General features: G+C 37.5%; 1 protein-coding gene across 1 annotated transcript in view; it reads right to left on the bottom strand.

Moving 5' to 3' along the window:
* Positions 1 to 14,889, bottom strand: part of znf276 (zinc finger protein 276) — a 15,697-nt gene extending 808 nt beyond the window's left edge. The window contains exons 1-12 of the mRNA XM_034685215.1: positions 14,753 to 14,889; positions 12,922 to 13,211; positions 10,452 to 10,767; positions 10,304 to 10,350; positions 9,800 to 10,207; positions 6,078 to 6,165; positions 5,878 to 5,961; positions 5,678 to 5,797; positions 5,429 to 5,504; positions 2,971 to 3,088; positions 1,600 to 1,699; positions 1 to 1,484 (exon numbers count right to left, since the gene is read on the bottom strand). The exon at positions 1 to 1,484 is cut by the window's left edge and continues 808 nt beyond it. Coding sequence (XP_034541106.1) covers positions 1,208 to 1,484; positions 1,600 to 1,699; positions 2,971 to 3,088; positions 5,429 to 5,504; positions 5,678 to 5,797; positions 5,878 to 5,961; positions 6,078 to 6,165; positions 9,800 to 10,207; positions 10,304 to 10,350; positions 10,452 to 10,767; positions 12,922 to 13,162 — 1,875 coding nt within the window. The 5' untranslated portion in view covers positions 13,163 to 13,211; positions 14,753 to 14,889 and the 3' untranslated portion in view covers positions 1 to 1,207. The remainder of the gene's footprint in view (positions 1,485 to 1,599; positions 1,700 to 2,970; positions 3,089 to 5,428; positions 5,505 to 5,677; positions 5,798 to 5,877; positions 5,962 to 6,077; positions 6,166 to 9,799; positions 10,208 to 10,303; positions 10,351 to 10,451; positions 10,768 to 12,921; positions 13,212 to 14,752) is intronic.
* Between the last annotated feature and the right edge of the window lie 6,341 nt (positions 14,890 to 21,230).

Genomic DNA, 21,230 nt, shown 5'->3' with positions numbered 1-21,230 from the left:
TCCATGTTGTCTTTCTGGTCCTCTGAAAACCTCTGACCTGTTTGATTTGATTTGATGACTTTATTTCTAACATGTAAAAGTAAAAAATACAATAAAAAAAAGCAGAAAAGACTCCAGGCCTGGCTCCACTCATCATGACGGTTTGTTGTTGTAGTTAAATGAAATACGATCTGGTGATAACACAGAGTGTTTTATTCTGAAAATTAACCGGATGTTTTCATTTTGTTTTGGTGCCTGACTTCCTGCCTCGCTCCATCTGCTCTGTTGAGATTAATGCGTTAATCGAATAGAAAGCTATCAGATCCAGTGCTGTGACAAGTCGGAGACAGAATGGACACGGATCTGGTGGAATTTGACCGTAAGATCCTGAACACCACATTTCTGTGAAGCATCACAGACGTGTTTGTCTCCTCCAAACAAGATTAAGGAAGTTGGAATGATGAAAGGGATGCTCGAAATAAATTAATATTTAAAAAGGGAACTTTCATTTTTTTGTTTTTATTTTAAATGTAAAGTTCTGGATTTGCTTCAGTTCATTGTTGCAACCAGCCTACATCCTCTACAAGGGTTTTTCCCATTTCCAGGTTAAGATAGTTATTTAAATTTTTTTTTAGCAACACTACAGAAAGACGTAACTTAAAGAGAGAGATTCTCTTTTGAAACCACAAACAGCTGCTGCATCGCTCTCTTTAAAGCCACCAAACTCTGCTGAAATTGTAACTAGCAGAACTTAAAGATACTCGTCTCCTGCTGCCTTGATATGTTTGTTTCTGCTTCTGTGAAAAGTCTGGTGGCTTTGAGGAAAGCGGTCTAAAGTTTTTCTGGTTTCTGAAAAACATCTTGCTCTAATGAAAATGTAAAATGCAATTTGGATCCCAGAATATATAAAAAATAGTCCAGGTTTAAAAAAATACCTGATACGCTATAAGAGCTGCCTGTAAGATGATGAATCTGTCAGCAGCTTGGCCAATATTCACTAAACATTGAATACATGTTGAAGCAGAGATTGGCGTTGATATTATGAGCTAAAAATGCTACGTTGATAAATAACAGAGCGAGTGCTCCTCAGGCCGGGGGAGGCAGAAGCCGGTCTCAGTCCATGCGCTGAATGTGAAAACATGGAGACTACTGTACAGGTCTACAGAGCGGGTCCCTGTTCCATAGTTTATGTACCCGTGCAGCAGATCTGGACTCTGACTCCCTGCTGTCATCTGTCCTGGTCTTGCTGAACCACCTCCCCGGTCAGAGTGATGGTGTGCAGGTCGGGGTAGAGCGGCGGCTGCTGCTGTTGGGTGCTGCCTCTCTGAGCCTCGGCCTGAGTCAGCGGGTGGACCATGGACATGTGCACGTTCAGGTTGTGAGCCTTCTCGAAACGTTTTCCACACAGCAGACACGCAAATTCCAAGTCTGCCTCCGCCTTGTGTTTGGTCATGTGGTATTTTAGTGACGCACGCTGGCGACACTGGAAACCGCACACCTCACATCTGAGCAGAAAGGAAAGGAGGGCCAACACCGGTCAGAGTCCATCTCCTGTCTCCACTCTTATCACACAGAAGACTTCAAATCTCTTATAAAGCATACAACATCATCAGTACTTACTGCAGTGGCTTGGCCCCTGAATGTCTCATCTGATGGACCGAGAGGTGTTTCCTCTGTTTGAAGGTTTGGCCACACTGGTCACAGATGTAGTTCCTCTCCTCTGGAAACACAGACAGCAGGCGTAAGCACGAGTTCAAATAAATCACAGCCTGAAACTACAAGCGCTGTGTTTATATGAAATTTGAGTTTAAAAATGGACTTTTTGTGAACAGTAAGATACGTGTAATTTATTATATGCTTTCAAAATAAAAGCTTTTTTAAAGTTATATTTTTAAGCATTTTTTTTAAGCACTTGGATCGGACAGAAGCTGGACAGAGGCAGGAAATGCGAGAGTAGAGCGTGAGGGAGGACATCAATCAATCAATCTTTATTTGTCTAGCGCCAAATCCCAACAAACGTTATCTCAAGACGCTTTTACAAACATTACAGGTCTACACCACTCTACACTACCAGTCAAAAGTTTGGAAACACCTTCTCATTCAAGGGTTTGTATTTATTTTAATGATTGTAAACACTGTAGATTAATACTGAAGACATCAAAACTATGAAAGAACATATTTGGAATTATTGAATGAACAACAAAGTGTTAAACAAAGCAGAATCTGTTTTATATTTTAGATTCTGTAAAGTAGCCCCCTTTTTCCTTCATGACAGCTTTGCACACTCTTGGTATTCTCTCAGTCTGCTTCATGAAGTGGTCTCCTGGAATGGTTTCTAATTAACATGAGCCTTGTCAAGAGTTCATTTGTAGAATGACTTGCCTTCTTAATGTGTTTGAGACCATCAGTTGTGTTGTTCAGAGGTAGGGTTAGTACACAATGGATAGCCCTATTTGACTACTGTTATAATCCAGATTATGGCAAAACCAGATTATTTCATAGTTTTGATGTCTTCAGTATTAATCTACAATGTTGAAAATAATTAAAATAAATAAAAACTATTGAATGAGAAGGTGTGTCCAAACTTTTGACTGGTATTGTATATCATGCTTGTTGTAAAGTCCATCTAACATGGCATACTTATCAATACTGAGAGATTAGGCTTCAAAGATTGAAACTCTGTCATAGATATCATCAGTGTTTAAGGGTCTAACTGTGATAGAGGATCTACGTGATGCTCGGTGAAGCTGCCTAACCCAAAAGAAACAGACATGCTCAGTGTTAGGCCCGACAGTATTTAGTCTGTATATCAAGGACATTTATAAGATGTCTCATGCAAATAAACTATACTTGTAATCTGAATCCTCGTGCTGATTTTTTTTTGTGCATCATTTGTAAATTTGGTCTTTTTGTTTGTGCCTGCTTGTTTGTAGCTTTATGTTAAATAAGTCATTTCATTTCACTTCACTGTCGTCTCTGTGTGTAGCTCACCTGTGTGGATGAGCTTGACGTGCCGCTGCAGGTACCGGTCGATCATGAAGACCTTGTTGCAGCCCGGATGAGGACAGGGTCGCTCTCTCATCTCCTCGTGATGCTCCTTGATGTGTTTCTAAAAATCCATCAGAAGAGGAAGCTGGTCATTTATTCAGCAGAAACTTCAGAGAGGTGTCAGGTCATCACTTTCAGTTCGTTAACATCTGTCCACACAGTCTGGAGTGGTACAAGTTCATGAGTTCACTGAACTGGGTCAGATTTAAAGACGAAAACAATGGCTGTTGTTCCCTCATCATGTTGGGCTACATCTCCTGTCTTCAGGGAGGAATTGAAATTGTCTTTCTAGATTAAAATTACATTACTTTTGAGAGAAGTTATTTTATTTTTATTCAATTTATTTGTAAAGGGACCATGTACAATATTTAACATAAATGTCACCATCTGATGCATTGTACCAGAGTTAGCTTAAAGCTAATTTACATCTGCAGTCCCTTGGCAAAAAACAGTGCACAGTGCACAGTGCTTCCTGTCTGGGTCTTGTCTCACCCTGTCTGGATTCTATTTCCCATAACTACCTGCTAACCAACATGATCCTTTACTTATTACCCGTCTTTCTTAGTGATCTTCCTGTTGTGTAACATGCTTCATTCTGATTGGTCAAAACCCCTTGACAGCGGTTATTAACTTTCACTAACATGAGCAACACCAGAGTCAAACTGATCACACGTCATGTCAAATCAATCCACGGAAAAGAGTTCAGACACATTTAGCTTCTGCTTGTTGACACCATAGACCATAAGGTGAGGGGAAACCGTTAGCTTAGGTTAGCATCAAAACAATGTGGCTAAAATGCTAGTTTCAGTTAGCATGATAAATCAGCAAACTACGGACATTTCCATATTGGATCCTGTCCATCAATATGATGAAGGAGCGGAGCAGTTGAGAGAAACTTTAGGTTAGTGATCTCTACAAAGAAAGTTAAACCATGAGCGGTGGTGATGATAGCAGCAGGGTTCAAAGTTGTGACATTAGTTTCTTTTTAAAGGTGTGTGAACCGCAGAGCTCAGAGAAGAAGGAGAGCTGAATGAGGACAGGTTCATGTTCAATCCACCACAACAGGCAGAGAAGAATCCATCACCATGGAACGATCACTGACGAGGAATCACTGGGACTATTTCTAAAAACTCTAAATAAAAAGTTATTAGCCGGGTAATAAGCGGGATAATGTATGGTTTGCAGGTAGTTATGGGAAATAGAATCCTGACAGGGTGAGACAAGACCCCTATGTGAAGCATACAGGTGAGTCAGAAACAGTATTCTGAGCAGAACTGTCAACACCATATTTATCATAAACTCGAGGGTGTCTTATCTGCCTCAGAAGATAAAAGATGTTCATCCTCATCACTGCAGTCTTCAACTCACAATCTTTGGAAAGAAACCTCATAGATATGATATAACAGCTGTCCATGCATGTCAAGAACTGAAATGTGCAAAATATTCAGGTACAGTAAAAATATTCAGAAACTGTATTTTATCTAGACAACTTAAAGATGTCTGTCATTTACAAAAAACGGATCACTTGGAAGAAGACTGACTGTTGTTCATGCTGTTGTATCATGGAGCAGTTTCCATGACAATGTTCAAATTACTGTAAATAAAATAGAGTTTGAGATAAAATAATTACATTTACCAAACTACATGTAACACACAACAATGTTGCCTTTATTAAAGTGAAGATTGGAGATGTATTGAGCGAGGATCTCACCAACTCAAAGCATCTGAATGTTACCATTTGATTCTGGGAGGTAGATTTTGGTTAAAGTTGTTGCAGGTAAGAGCAGTGGCAGAGCCACACAGTTTTGACTTGGGTGGCCAAACTGGGGCACTGAATGTTGAAGGGGTGGCCAGGCGTGGAAAACATCAGGGGGTTACTTCCAATAATCACATCTACTTTAACTTCTTTTTATAAAATCATTTAACAAATGTTACATTTTTGTAGATTTCAAACGTTAACATTAAAAATGTAACTGGACAGAGTGACAACATTTAAATCTACTGAACTCTTTAAGGACTCAAAATGAAGATGATTGAAGAATAATATTCAAAAAAAGAAGAATGATATTCAAATCCACAGAAACCTCTCTCTTTGCAGCTTACTGAAATGAAATAGCTGATTTGAATATAAGTAATGCCTCTGACATGGCAAACAGCCAATCATGTTTAAGAATTTCAGGGTGGCCACCGCCTGGCTCCGCCTCTGGGTAAGAGTGATATAAGTTTTAAATGTTCAGTGGTCACTGTAGCGTGTTTGGGAAGTTTGTCACAGGACTGGATAAACAGAATTATGCAAAGTTTGGTTTAGTTTGATCAGAGGGGAGATTCTCCAATGGGAGAAAAAATACAAAGAACTCTGCAGCAGAAGAATTACAGAATATGAAAATCAGTGACATCTCACCTTCAAACCATCTGGAGCTCTGTAGACGGCTGTGCAGCCCTGATAAGGACACTTGTAAATGTTGGGCAGCTCCTCTCTAAATAAAAATAACACAGTTCAACAAAATTATTAGAAATGAGGAATGTACTAAAAAACAAAGTGATAAATCTGCGTCTAACAGGAAAAGACTGAAAGTGAATTTAATTTCATCTAAGCTGAGTTTTAATCTGGAGAAACAGATCCTCAGATGTGTTGAGTGAACTTTCATACCCTTTTGGTTTGAACTTGTTCTTCCAGCCCGGTTTGGGTCCAGGTTTCTTTTTGATTTTGGGCTCCTCCAGGGCTTTAGGGCCTCTCTTCTTCTTGCTGGCGACGGTCATCCTGCGAGCTCTGGAGAGATGAATACATAGCGGTCCACTTTTGCACTTTTAGACAGAAACAGTTTTTTGCTGAAGAACATCTGTGCCTACCTCTTGTCTGAGTGAGGATCAAACAACTCGTCATCTGATAACCCTCTCTTTGTACTCTCATCAAACTCATCCTCTGAGATGACCCTGGACACACGCAGCAACAGATCATCAACATGTTTTAGCATCAGTGAAGGCTAACACTACGGGGAACTCCCACACATCTGTGGTCATAAGACAAGGAGAGATGATCTGATACTAACCTGTCAGACAGATCACTGTCAGCAGCAGCAGCTCTGTTCTCCAGCTGGGCTTCAGTCAGAGCGCAGGGCCCCTCAGGACCTGTGAAGACTATCAGAGAGAAACCACAAGTCTGTGAGTCCACCAGTTATACAGACAAAACTTTACCAAGCCATGTTTCTATTTTTGAGAGTGATACTTTCATGATATAACGACATCCATTCTGCTAAAATAACCAAACAAAGACACTTAGACGACCAGCTACCTGAGTTAAGAGCTTCATTCAAAGCTCCTGTGAGGTACTTGTGGTTTGTGTTGATTCAAACTTTCCTCTTTGCTTATTTTGTCCCGTACACACATACCTTTCTTTTTTTATTGATTTCACATACTTCATTTGTCTGGGAAAATGTAAAACACAGCTGTTTAGGCAGCACACTTTTCATCTCTACAAAAGGTACCGATCCCCCACCAGTGGTTTCACTCATAAAACATAGCACAACAGAAAATTATTATTATGCCCACACTGGCCCACTATTTCTAAACTCCCATGTTATAAAACTCAACAACTTATTAAATAGCAAAATAATGAAAAATAATGTTTAGAGCTAAATCTAAATCCCTTCCATGCACCGTACAAAAGTTATTTTCAATTCTGGAAAGTTGATACAATGATCCATACAATGAGCTAAATAAGGTTTTACAAGAAGAAGTGTTTCTGTTGTTGGTTAAATTGTGGAGTGATTCCAGTGTAAATTAATGAACTGTTTGCAAATCAGTTTTTGAAGTCTATAAGTGTTCATGATTTACCTGTTTGTTTTTTCTTTACACTTTGAAGCTGGAAGCTTAATTAGATAGAAGACTTAAATGAGCATTTCGCTTCTGCCTGTTCAGTCATCACTAAAGACGACTGTTTCTTTGTTGAAAGTGTCTGTACAGTGAAAATCCTTGTATAATGTATGATGACTGAATAAATACTACTAAAATGTCTCTTTATGCTGATGATCTGGTTTTCTCTTGTGGCTCAAATAGTGTCATCATTATGGATTTCAGTATGTTTTATAACCAGCATGAGCCTAACACTCCTGACAGAAGCTAATATGATAATTGCTTTTATGTGGCTTCAACCTTTAACCACTTTTTATTTTACTTTTTTATCTCATTAATGAATTATCTTTAGTTTTATTTTATTATTTATTTTTTTATTTCTTATTTTAATGTTCTTAATCTATCCTTTTCTATTTTATCTTATGTGATGTGGTCGCCTTCTTCTTGAAACCTTTAATTCCTTTATTTACTTATTTATTCATTTTTTTTGAAAAACTTCTTAAACAATGATTTATTGGTCTACTGTCTAATCACTTTATTGTTTAATTTGTGTTTATTCTTTTTGATATTTTGTATTGTATTTTGGTTTTGAATTGTTAGAATTCCTACTCTCCTCTGTCTGTGAAAGGTTCATTCTGTCATTTGAATCCTGCCGTACTTTGTCAAAGCACTTTGTAAACATTTGTTTTTAAAGGTGCTCTATAAATAAAGTTATTATTATTATTTTTATTGTAACATGGTCCATCAGTTGGTGCAGACTGTCTGCACAGCTGTGCTGCTCTGCTGCAGACTGTGCTGAAGGTCAGTCGAATCAGTGTTGTTAACATCTGTCCACACAGTCTGGAGTGGTATGAGTTCATGAGTTCATTGAACTGGGTCAGATTACAAGACCCAAACAATGGCTCTTGTTCCCTCATCATGTTAAGACACATCTCCTGTCTTCAGGGAGAAATTTAAATTGTCTTTATAGATTAAAACTACATTACTTATGAGAGAAGTTATAAAACAGTGCACTGTGCTTCCTGTCAGGGTCTTGTCTCACCCTGTCTGGGCGAATATCTGCTGAACAAACTACATGATGACACCATTTCTCAAGAATTGTAGTCATGATCTGTTCTGTTGAAAACGTTCTATGCTTGTGCACACTGCTAAAAATGAATAGTGATAGATCAACACCAGCAGATTATCTGTCAGGTCCTCCAGCACATATAACTGCAGGTTTCAGAGACATTGTTCAAAATGACTTCAGCTGGCTTTCAGATGTAGAGATTTCCTCAGGAAACCACATGAAAGCGTTTAGTTGAAGTGGTAACACAAAGGCTGAATTGTCATTAGTGGGTCAGATTCATGGGGACTTATCAGAGACACTTTTGGATTGGTCTGGTATTGGACCTGCTCTGTGGCAGACAGGAAGGGGCTGCAATGGGGGATCGAGTCAGCTCAAAAAACAGTGAATTGCAGCCTCCCTTCTCTGGAGGTCAGCAGGTCCAGAGAAAGGGCGTCACATATCATGGAGGACCCCACCCATCCAGCAGATATTCTGTTCTCCCCCCTTCCTTCAGGCAGGATGCCGCACTGCCTCAAAGCCAGAACAACAAGAGAAGCTTCTTTCCAGAAGCCGTGAGACTTGTAAACTCTCTACAAGGGATGTCAACAATTAATTGATTGTTAAGGACTTACTCAAACACATTTTTGGTTTCGATTTTCTATCACGTGGAACAAACATCATGTGGTCTTATATTTGGTTCAGCTATCAGGAAGGTGTTTTAAGTTTAAAGCATGTTTTGATGTGAATCAGCTGACTGAAGGTGTTGCTCACAGCGGAGAGGCTCAGCTGGGGGCTGCGGCTGAGTGACAGCTCTCCATGAGCGCTTTTTTCTCCACTTCCGGACTGATTATTACCTGGTTGCTCTCCCGGCTGACACCTGACCGCGTTCCTATGATTATTTTTCTCAATAAGAACGAGTAGACAGAAACCTGGACACTGTGAGTCTGAAATATGTTTTTGTTCAGTTCCCTTGTTGAAGTCTGAGCCTTCACTTTTATGACTGTATGTCCACTGAGATTATGAGCCTGCTCCACACGTTGATATTCAGCATTTTACATTTTGTACGCCTCAATATGATCCGTAGATATTCAATACTGTCAGTTATATACACTGTGTTATGAAGAAAAATTTGATTTAGGGGAAAAAACGCATTTGGCATTGTTTTTGACATGGAACACTTTAACGTTTTTTTTAATGATTAACCGATGATTGATCGTTAACATTTCCAAAGATCGATCAAGGAAAATACTTGTATTTACATCCCTGCTCTCTACCCAAGTCTGTCCTCTGCACTTTACTGCAATGACAGCATGCAAACACTTCTGCACTTGTCTTTTAACATGCTGTTTTTAACTATGTTTTTATTCATTTACCGAAGGCTTTTAAGTTATATATTTATTTATTTATTTATTTATTTATTTGCAGGGTCTGTTTTTTAACATGTTATTTATGTTGTACACGGCTGGATCTGAGTAACATTTAGTTCCTAAATTGGAGCCTGACGTTGTGGAATATAATTTTAGAAGAAAAGAGTTTCAAACTGCATCACAGAGCCTTAAAATGCGCAGTACTGTTTGTTTTCCCTTCAAATATTTCGATAACGATTGTGATTAAGAAGATATGAGAGAATATCAACTATACTTTACAGTTACTTTGTCTGACACCAGCAAATTGTCACCAACTAATCTGACATGGAGTGAGTTCCCGTGTCTGCAGAGTCCTTCAGATAGGTCTCCTGTTGCAGGCTGCAGGGTGTATGTATAAAACTGTTTCACTGTGGTGTAGGCTGTTCTTATGTGACTTCAACATAACAACAACATTTAGTTTTACTGTGCAGCCCTGCCTCACAGACTGCGGGGACCTCGGTCTCACCTTCAGAGTGTGTCCAGTCTGCCATCACTGAGCTGTGAGTCTGACCTGGGACTGCTTGAACCAGACTTCCAACTGGAATCCTCTCGTTCCTGCTAGCTTGCTCCTCTTCATTTTCCTCCTCCTCCTGTTCCTGGTCCTCCTCCTCTGAGATCACTCCTTCACCGTTACCGCTTCCTAAAGCCTCTGTGCTAAAGTTCAGAGCGTAGCCTGGGTTTGTGGTTGTGCACTGAGTGTCCATAATGTAGCTGTGACCATCAACACAGCCCCACACCGCCTTCACCGAGCCCCAGCACTGACCCTCCAGCACCTCCTTCAGGTCAGGGCAGTAGTGGCAGGCCTCTCCGTGCTGGTGGGCCCAGGACACCAGACTGTGGAGGCACTTGGGGTCTGAGCTGAAGGAGGGGGGTGCTAGTAAAATAAAAAGAGCAGAATATGTTAATTAAACAATTTAATAACCAGATTGTTGTGTAGAAAGGATAACACACAGATTAAATGTGTTTTTACCAGTTGAAGCATGATTTCCAAAGGGCTCTGAACACTTTGCATTCCTCCTGAAAACACAAAGACACGGTTGCTTGATGTTAAATCTCTGTTTGATTATTAAAAACCCAAATAAAACTCCACAGGACTAAAAACCTTAAGACGGACTCACTGGCTTTTGAGATTATCTTTCCCCACCGGTGGGAGGTTGACTGTCTGCAGAAACCTGATCAGGATGCTTTGGCACTTGTAGAACTTGGCATGGCATTTCTTACAGATAAACTCTGAGAGCCTGGGGTCACGGTCCAACTGGACGCCCACCAATCGCTGGAAGTCTGAGTGGAATAAAAGAGTCGACTGGGCCACAGAGTCCGACTCATCATCGACGATGTCAATGGAGTCCTGGGGCCACCTGTTGAAGGCATGCCGCAGGCTGCGAGGAGAGAACTTCCCATGGCAGAGCCGGCAGACAGCTGCTGACAGTCGACCTGCAGGGAGAAACAACGGATCAGTGTTTCTCTAAACCGTCAGTTGTGGACAGTGGAGTACTCAGGCTGTTTGAGGGGCAGGAGCGAAATAAAAAAAAAAGGTACCTCCTTTCGAAGCCCTGTACTCACAGTTTAGGGTGAATTTAATGTATTGAGGAAGCGTTAACAAGAGGGGGGTCTAGGAGTCCCCCCCATACATTCTGTGACCATTTGTGCTGGAAATGGAATTAGAAAAAAGGAAAACACAAAACTATTTATTTGTTTCTATATTATTGATTATAGTACATAATTAACATAACATAATGAAATACAAAGCTATCCATAGAGCACTTTTTTTAAACGTTTTTTTTTTAACATTTGAGGGGCAGCGAGTGGGCACTTTTTCATGCTTTTCCTCTGAAAGGGCACCAGAGAAGGCAATTTGTAATCTTTTATATATATATTTATTTTTGGTATTTGGATTGGACAGCTGAAAACAGACAGGAAATGTGGGGAGTAGAGAGAGAGGGAAGACATGCAGTAAATGGTCGAGGCTGGAATGGAGCCTGCGACCTCTGGGTCGAGGACTATAGCTTCTGTATGGAGGGCGCGCTTAGACCGCTAGGCCAACGGTGCCCCAATTTGTGATGTTTTATCTACTACAGTGGAATCCAAGATGGCACTTCAGTGTGTTTCTTTTGGTGCACCACTGGTCATGGTTGGCAAGTAGCATTTTAGTATATAATCTGCAGGACTGACGAGTTTCAATTCTTAGAAAGACATTGTAAAATGTCAATCTTAAGTTTTAATGTTGATTTAAGATATCTGTACACATTTTATCAAGATGCATATTTATTGACAGCTGATTTGTATATTTAATTTAATTATAGCTATCAGTAATCCCTCTTCACCTAAAGGGATAAAGATCACAGAACTCTACAATTTCTGTTCAACATGTTTCAAGTGGAAACTTATCACTTTAAATCTGACATATTACACTATTAAAGACCTGAAGCCTGAATACAACATCTACTTTTGATATTTGCAAACAAAACTGACACTATTTTAACCACTAGTAATTCCTTTTATAAAATTGGATTCTGACTCGTTGTACCATATAGGCGTACTAAATTTAGTCAATCTGTGCTGTCTATGAAGGGAGGGGAGGTCTGGAACAAAATACCGGTCACAATAAGGGAAAGCCTCACTTATCCCACATTCACAGCCCATCTTAAACGATGGCTTAAGACACAGCAGGTCTGTAATCACTAATCTGTATCCATTGCTGTCTCTCTCTCGCTGTGTGTTTCCATGTGTGTGTGTGTGCGCGTGCATGTGAATGTGTGTGTGTGTGTGTGTGTGTGTGTGTGTGTGTGTGTGTGTGTGTATGTATTATTTTACAGGTTTAATGTATGCATTTTTACTTGTGTGATAGTAAAAATGTTCTAATATGTTGGTCCGTGTTTATTTGGTCCAACTCCGGACATATCTCCAGACATATCTCTAGATTATGCTGAATGGCACTTTAATGTGCTTACTTGCACTTTTGTATAACTTGTATGTGCTTTTCTGATGTAGTGTTGTTTTCACTGTCATGCTGTCATGATGTGCTGTTTCCATCTGTTATATTATTTATCTTGGTCGTTTGTTAAGAACTCTGTTTTGACCTGCCAGGGACTCAATTAAAAATTAGCCTTGTGGCTAACTCTGGCATATTTACATTGATGCAACGCTGAAATGTTCATTAATATGCACTGTCCCTTTAAATAAACTATTTGTATTTATTATTATTTTTCATTGACATTTAGACGTCTAGAATTAAATATATGACGTGTACTGATGTGTGCATGATGTGAACTGTAAATATCTACAACAATCAACAGTGAGTATGAAATCCTTAGTCAGCATTTTGACTAATTAGAAACCCTAATTTAAAAAAGTATATCATGCGATCTACTGACCACTCCTAACGAAATGTTAAGAGTTTGCAGAAGTCATGACCTCAAACTGCCAAATAGCCACTACCGCTACCACGTCTGAGGGGTGTTGTGTTTTTAATGTTGTTGTTTTAATAACTGAATCTGCTCTAATAAATCTGTTCAGCCTTCACATGAAGAGGAGCAGCACATCAGGACCGATGCAGGGCCGATGCAGGGCTGATGAAGGGCCTCTCACCTGTAGGTCTGGACTTGCTCTCTGGATGTTTCTGTGTGTCATCAGCTGCCGTCACACTGAAGTTAGCAGGCTCATCTTTTGCTTCGTAGAAACTTTCTGTGGTCGCAGGGACGGTCTTTCTCGGTCTTCCTCTGTTTCCTGCCGGCCTCTTCTCCTCACTGAAGCCCGCTGCTGTTGCTGCTGTCCTGCTGGTCTGTGCTGCAGTCTCTGATGTCCTCGGACGTCTGCTTTTCTTCTTCATAGTTTACGCTTTACTTGGACCCTCAGCAGCCGATCCTGAGGACAGAGCCCTGCAAAAAAAGATTTACAAACTCAGCCAAGCTCCAGTTTGTTTAAAGAAGTATTATCTGCTTTTATAAAATCAAATAAAATCAGTATGTAAAACAAGCTGCCCATGTTTCAATCGTTTTAGTATCCATTCCAACAATATTTCATTTATGTTAAAGCTCAACTAATGCATGACCTGTAGTAGTCCCTTTGACCCACGGGATTGGACCATTATTAAGGTGTCATCAGATAGAAACGTGTATTATTAATGATATAATGATATGACAGTAAATTAGTGCTCTTACAATTCAAACTTTGTCCCTGACCTACATCTTTTCCCAGCATCTCTGACAGTAAACACAGCTTTGTTCTATAGATGTCACATTTAAAAAAACAGTGTCATATATAAACTAAGTAAACTTGATGTACATCATGAAATACATCTGAATTTAGTATTGGTAGCTGATGATCTTGTAAGTTAAATATAAATAAATTAAAGTGCCTTGATCTTTAATTCCTGGTGAGCTATAAACATGTAAAGTCCTGCGTTTGATTCATCATGAGCCATGCTTTAGCTTAGCACTACTTTAGTAATAATAATAATAATAATAATAATTTTAATTATATAGCACCTTTAAAAACAAATGTTTACAAAGTGCTTTGACAAGCAAAGCATGGTTCAAATAACATAACAAAGATTTCAAACGACAGGGAGGAGGAATTTTAACAATGCAAAACAAAACGCAACACAAGAGGTTAAAAGGAATAAACGTAAATTAAACAGAATGAAGTGGTGTGACATAGACCAGTAAATCATTGTTGAGAGAATTTTCAAGGATTAATAAATGGATAAGTAAATAAATAAATAAAAATGGATAAGTAAATAAAAACATTAAAAGGACAATCAAAGAGGTTTTCAGAGTAAAGGGACATCACATAGGGCAAATTAGAAAAAGTGAAAAAGATAAATTAGGAACATTAAAATAATAAATTAAGATAATTAAAATAAATCAAAACAATAAATAATCAAATACAATTTCAAATAATTAATTAGTTTGATAAAAATTAAAATCAATAATATAATAGAAGTAAAAGCGGTTAGAAAGATACAGTCACATAAAAGCAAGTCTGTAAAAATGGGTTTTAAGCTTTGGCCTTTTTGCAGGAGGCTACTGCTTTATAAAACGTTATGTGTTATCGAGAACATCAGTACACTCTCATTAACAGTGTGTTAATAATCAAAACGATTAAAAAATGTTGGAGTAACAATAAATAACATCTTTAAATTGTGTCATTCAGTAAATATGCTACACTGATCATCCTCACATTTACAGTGTGTCCCGTCTCTACAGTCATCCTGCACTCTTCATTTATTTCTGGTCAAACCTTCAGACATGTCTTTAATATGTGTCTAACATCATGTCAACATAGCTCTGTTGGCATGCAGGTGTTACTGCTACCTCCCTAACGTTAGCATGTTAGCCTGACAGACAGATGCTCCATTCACTGTCTGCTGTGTCGACGTGTGTCAATGTGTTCACGTTATGACTCATGCATTTCCTACCGTGAGTGAGTATAACTCCTAGAACCTGCAGAACGTGTTGTTTCCGACACGAATCATGTTTTTATAAGCCAAGAGGAGAGCTCTGTGGTTTCCACGCTGCTCCCAGATGTAAACATTGGAACCCGGAAGTGCTAACGGTAGAAAATACAGGAGAAAAGAAAAACATCACAGCGCCACCTGCTGTTCATGGAGGATTCTTCTTCTTCTATCTTTTAATGGCGGTTGGAAAACAGCTTCTTGCGCATTACCGCCACCTTCTGGACTGGAGTGTGGATAATTACAGATGTTCATATTTATTCAGTCTGGCTTTTATGTAGGGTTTAACGATTTTATTACTTTACTTTTTAACCTTTACTTGATTTTAATGTTGTTTTATTGATTTTAACTATTTGTTTTTTATTATTTGTCTACTCAGTTTTATTGATATTTTTAGCCTTCATTCTATTTTCAACTCTTATTCTTACCCTTTTTAAATGTTTTTATCTTAACTATATATATATATATATATATATATATAAATATATTCTTAATGCTAATTTTTTTATGTCTTGCCATTATTTTTTATGTGACTCTATCTTTCTAACCGCTTTTACTTGTATTTTATTATTAATTTTAATTTGTATCCAACTAATTAATTGTTTTAAATTGTATTTGATTATTTATTGTTTTGATTTATTTTGATTTTTTTCATTTATTATTTTTAATGTTCCTAATTTATCCTGAACACTTTTTCTAATTTTCCCGATGTGATGTCGTCCCCTTACTCTGAAAACCTCTTTTATTGTCCTTTTAATGTTTTTATTTACTTATCCATTTTTATTTATTTTTTTATTTAATTTTTTTATTTGTATTTATTTATCCTTGGAAAAACATCTCAACAATGATTTACTTGTCTATTGTCACACCACTTCATTCACGTATATTCCTTTTAACCTCTTGCTTTGCATATTATTTTGCATTGTTAAAGCTCCTCCTCGCTTTCGTTCGAAATCTTTGTTATGTTATTTGAACCATGCTTTGTTTAATAATTATTATCATTATTATATTACTTCTGCTTCTGTCTTTTCAATCGCCATAAAGCACTTTGGGTTGCATTTGATTTGTATGAAAGGTGCCATATAAATAAAGCTTGATTGATTGATTGATTGGTTGTTCCTTTATCCCCTGAATAATATTAATAATAATAATAATAATAATAATAATAATAATAATAATAATAATAATAATAATAATAATAATAATAATAATAATAATAATAACTTTATTTATATAGCACGAATTCTAACAATGCAAAAACAAAACACAACACAAGAGGTTCAAAAGAAGAAATGTAAATTAAACAGAATAAAGTGGTGTGACAATAGACCAATAAATCATTTTTAAAGAGGTTCTTGAAAAATAAATAAATAAATAAAAGTGGAGAAGTAAATAAAAGAAAATAGAAAATGGAAAAGGATAAATCAGGAACATTACAATTACAAATAAAAAAAGAAATTATAAAACATTAAATAATCAAGTAAAATAATTAAATAAAATTAGTTAATTAATTAGTTTATAAAAACTTAAAATAACAATATATAAAAATAAAAAGCGGTTAAAAGGATAAAGTCACATAAAAGCAAGTCTTTAAAAACTGGTCTTAAGAATTCCCCTGTAGAATGCTCCTAATATCTATCCTCTCTCTTTCCAGGACCTTCCTCAGAACCATCCTCTCCTGACTATATTTCAAGCAATTCACCAAAACATGTTCAACAGTTTCCTGACAGTTACACTGCTCACATCTCCCTGTTTTGTGCTTATTTATAATCTGAAGTGTATTGTTTAGCCCTGTGTGACCCAATCTCATTCTTGAAAAAATGTCCTCCTCCTTTTTGTTTCTGTAAATACTTTTCACTTCTCCTTTCCTTTGAATGTTCTAATAGAACCTAAACTTATTTCCTTTATCCCACTCATCCTGCCATTTTCTATTCATCGCTGCCTTTATTATATTTTTTATTTGGTATCAGCCATACTGACTTCTGCTTTCTTTGTCGCCATTTTTGCAACTTTACCTGCTAACTCGTTACCCTAAACTCCAATTTGTGCAGGGATCCATAAAAATTTGACCTCTACCCCTGCTCTCTTTATTCAAGTCATTATATGACGTATTTCAAAGTCTTTATCTTGCCTGGACTCAGATTACATATTCTGTACACTCTGAGGTGTACTGCTGGAGTTCTCCTGTATACACTGCAAGGTCATCACTAACCCTCTTATTCAACATTATATTAAACTCTGGAATGATAAACGACTTTATTCTTCATTGTTTTAAATGCATCCGTATAAGCTTTTACAAATTCAGAGTATTTCTCCTCAATGTACACTACCGTTCAAAAGTTTGGGGTCACTTAGAAATGTCCTTATTTTTGAAAGAAAAGCACTGTTTTTTTCAATGAAGATAACATTAAATTAATCAGAAATACTCTCTATACATTGTTAATGCGGTAAATGACTATTCTAGCTCCAAACGTCTGGTTTTTAATGGAATATCTACATAGGTGTATAGAGGCTCATTTCCAGCAACCATCACTCCAGTGTTCTAATGGTACATTGTATTTGCTAATCGCATTAGAAAGCTAATGGATGATTAGAAACATCTTGAAAACCCTTGTGCAGTTACGTTAGCACAGCTGAAAATGGTTTTGCTGGTTAGAGAAGCTGTAAAACTGGCCTTTCTTTGAGCTAGTTGAGTATCTGGAACATCACATTTGTGGTTTCGATTATACTCTCAAAATGGCCAGAAAAAGAGAACTTTCATATGAAACTCCACAGTCTATTCTTGTTCTTAGAAATGAAGGCTATTCCATGTGAGAAATTTCCAAGATACTGAACATTTCCTACAACGATGTGTACTATTCCCTTCAGAGAACAGCACAAACAGGCTCTAACCAGAGTAGAAAGAGAAGTGGGAGGCCCCGGTGCACAACTGAACAAGAAGACAAGTACAGTAGAGTCTCTAGTTTGAGAAATAGACACCACACAGGTCCTGAACTGGCAGCTTCATTAAATGGTACCTGCAAAAAGCCAGTGTGAACGTCTACAGTGAAGAGGCGACTCTGGGATGCTGGCCTTCTAGGCAGAGTGGCAAAGAAAATGCCATATCTGAGACTGGCCAATAAAAGGAGAAGATGAATATGCGCAAAAGAACACAGACATTGGACAGAGGAAGATTGGAAAAAAGTGTTATGGACGGACGAATCAAAGTTTGAGGTGTTTGGATCACACAGAAGAAGATTAGTGAGATGCAGAACAAGTGAAAAGATGCTGGAAGAGTGCCTGACGCCATCTGTTAAGCATGGTGGAGGTAATGTGATGGTCTGGGGCTGCTTTGGTGCAGGTAAAGTGGGAGATTTGTAAAAAATAAAAGGGATTTTGAATAATGAAGGCTATCACTCAATTTTGCAACGCCATGCCATAAGCACTGTGGACAGCGCTTGATTGGAGCCAATTTCCTCCTACAACAGGACAATGACCCAAAGCACACTTTCAGATTATGCAAGAACTATTTAGGGAAGAAGCAGGCAGCTGGTATTCTGTCTGTAATGGAGTGGACAGCGCAGCCACCAGATCTCAACCCCATTGAGCTGTTGTGGGAGCAGCTTGACCTTATTGTATGCAAGAAGTGCCCATCAAGCCAATCCAACTTGTGGGAGGTGCTTCAGGAAGCGTGGGATGACATTTCTTCAGATTCCCTCAAAAACTTAACAGCTAGAATGCCAAAGGTCTGCAATGCTGTAGTTGCTGCAAAGGGAGCATTCTTTGATGAAAGCAAAGTTTGAAGGACAAAATTATTATTTCAACTAAAAATCATTATTTCTAACATTTTCAATGTCTTGACTATATTTTCTATTCATTTTGTAACTCATTTGATAAATAAAAGTGTGAGTTTTCATGAAAAACACAAAATTGTCTGGGTGACCCCAAACTTTTGAACAGTAGTGTATTTATAATTTTTACCTTTTTAAATGACCTTCTTTCCCTTTCTTCAACAGGTTTCAGTCTACTCTTGAGGGGGCTGATTATTTCTAATTATCCCTCCTAATTTAAATAAATAATAAGACCCAACACTATTCACTATGTACGTTAAGTTACATAAGTACAGAGAGAGAGAGAGAGTAGATCAAACATAACTGGTCGCATATAAAATGTAAATGTCCGAAGTGTTTGCTGTATGTTTTGTTGATTGTTACTGTTCTGGTTTTTGTTTTTAACTCTGTAAAGCACTTTGAGTTGCTTTTTGTATGAACGGTGCTTTATAAATAAACTTGCCTTGCCCTTGCCTACTCTTGTTTCTTCTAGAGTCCACAAAGGGATAACACAGTTGGACTCAACTTTTTATCACCTGTTCATGGGTGATAACTATTTTCGAATCAAATAAGAAACTAAACCAAATACGGGGAGATAGATGTGATCAACTATGCAGGAGAAGCTTATTGTTAGCTTCTATATGGATGCTGAAGACATGTAGTCCTGAAGAAGACTCCAGGATGGTAGCTTATGAGGCCTAATAAGCTGAAGCTTAATAAGGCATGCTGACATCTAAGAGAAGCATTAATGCAAGTAAAATATGCCTCTTCTAAGATAAGATCAGATAAGATAAGATAAGATAAGATAAGATAAGATAAGATAAGATAAGATAAGATAGATAATACTTTACTGATCTTTGGGGGAATTTGGTTGTTGCAGCAACACAGACAGTAGCAAGAGTAGTACAAGAAAAAGGGTAGAAAAAGTAGAGTATATAAATAAAATCAAATTAAAAACATTATACGATATATAAATGTTACACATGGTATGAACTGACTTGGATTAATAATATTGGCTCTTCACTCTCTTCACTTTACAACACACTGCAGAAACAGCATCTTATTTCGACACTTTCTACGGTAAAGATGATTTACAAGTGAAGCATGTGACTGTTAAAATACAACACATGCTTACATCAGAAGAACTCCACTTAAAGGACAAAATCAGCACTGCGTTAGGAGAAAAATTTGTTCATGAAGGATGCAAAAGTCACAAACTGGAAGTCCCTCACATGAGCTTTAAAATATAATTATGTGGTCTTCCTATGCCTGGTTTCCATTAGAATCATTATTCAGGTCATACTTGTGATGATGCAGTTATCACTAATGAGGCAGAAGTAAACATATTTCACTGTAACTTGCATGAGTAAAAAAACATTTGAATATGATTTGCCTTTTAGTCTCCTTAAACTGAAAATAGTGTAAAATAAAACAGAGTTTAACATTTACTTATAAATCTCCTTCGAGGAATTAATAAAGTGAATGAATACAGATGCCTCTTTTTAATCTTCAAATGCAATCAAGACCATCAGCAAAAGGATTGATTATTTCTTTATACTTTCGTTTTCAACTTCTAAAACTGTTGGATGAAGTGAAAGCTGAGCTAGTTAAGTCCCTGATGAGTTATTACTCATCTCTCATATTTTGTTAGAAAACATGACTTACACAAAATAAGCACTGATGTGACTGTGCCGCTATGTCCACAAGGAGCACTCAAATCAACACACATTTCCTGCCAGGAGCCTTCAGGAGTGAACTGTGCGTTGTAATGCCGATCATTTTTCTCAGGTAAAGTCTCAGTTTGAATATCTGAATCTTTCAATTCTGGGTAACACTGACTGGTGATATTAATCAAACATATCACACAGATGAAAAAGGTTGGACAAGTCTTTTCACAGGCGTCTTTGATTAAACTAATATCGTGTTGTGTTTCAAACAGCTTTAAAATATAATAAGTTGGAAAATAAAATAAAAAGCTCTTTCAACTCCAAGACAGCAATTATTTAAGAGTCCGGAGATTACACAGATTATAGCTCTCAATAGTTTCCAGCCCCTGTCCCTAGTTAGACTTTTTGTTTGTTAAAAGAAGAAAGAAAGATATCAGGATTACATAAAATAACATGCATACACTAATAATCATGTTGTCAAATTGTTCAAGATTAGTTTAGATTAGTTCAAAACGCTCACATTTCTGGTGTTGCTTTAAAGCCTTTGTTAAACGTCTTTATATCTTGTATTAATTTTAATACTGTTGGTATTGTGTTTCACATTTTAGAGCCTCTTATGGAAAAATCCTACTGCCCTATAGAGGTCTTACAGTGTATGATTTAACAGATACCTCTGTGGGCTTGGTGTTCCTACCACTGTTCTGCTCATTGAAAGATGTGCATCAAATTTCCGTTGCTTAATTTTTAAAACATTGAAAAACCAGAAAGAGAATTCCATAAAATTATTAAACTGAGAAAATGATCCTGCTTCCTGAACCTAAAAATATAAATTCATGTTTCATCACAGTGTCTTCTGTGTGTATTTTTACACTGTGTTTTCTGAATGTATGTATTTCTTTATAGAAAAGCACATTGAGACTCTCTTTTCATGTTCAAACTGAGCTTGTTTTGATAAAGCCACTCACA

The sequence above is a fragment of the Notolabrus celidotus genome, chromosome 6 (assembly GCF_009762535.1).
Source record: "Notolabrus celidotus isolate fNotCel1 chromosome 6, fNotCel1.pri, whole genome shotgun sequence".
NCBI classification, from domain to species: domain Eukaryota; kingdom Metazoa; phylum Chordata; class Actinopteri; order Labriformes; family Labridae; genus Notolabrus; species Notolabrus celidotus.
The sequence above is the reverse complement of the archived record's forward strand: the minus strand, read 5'-3'. Positions and strand labels throughout refer to the sequence as shown.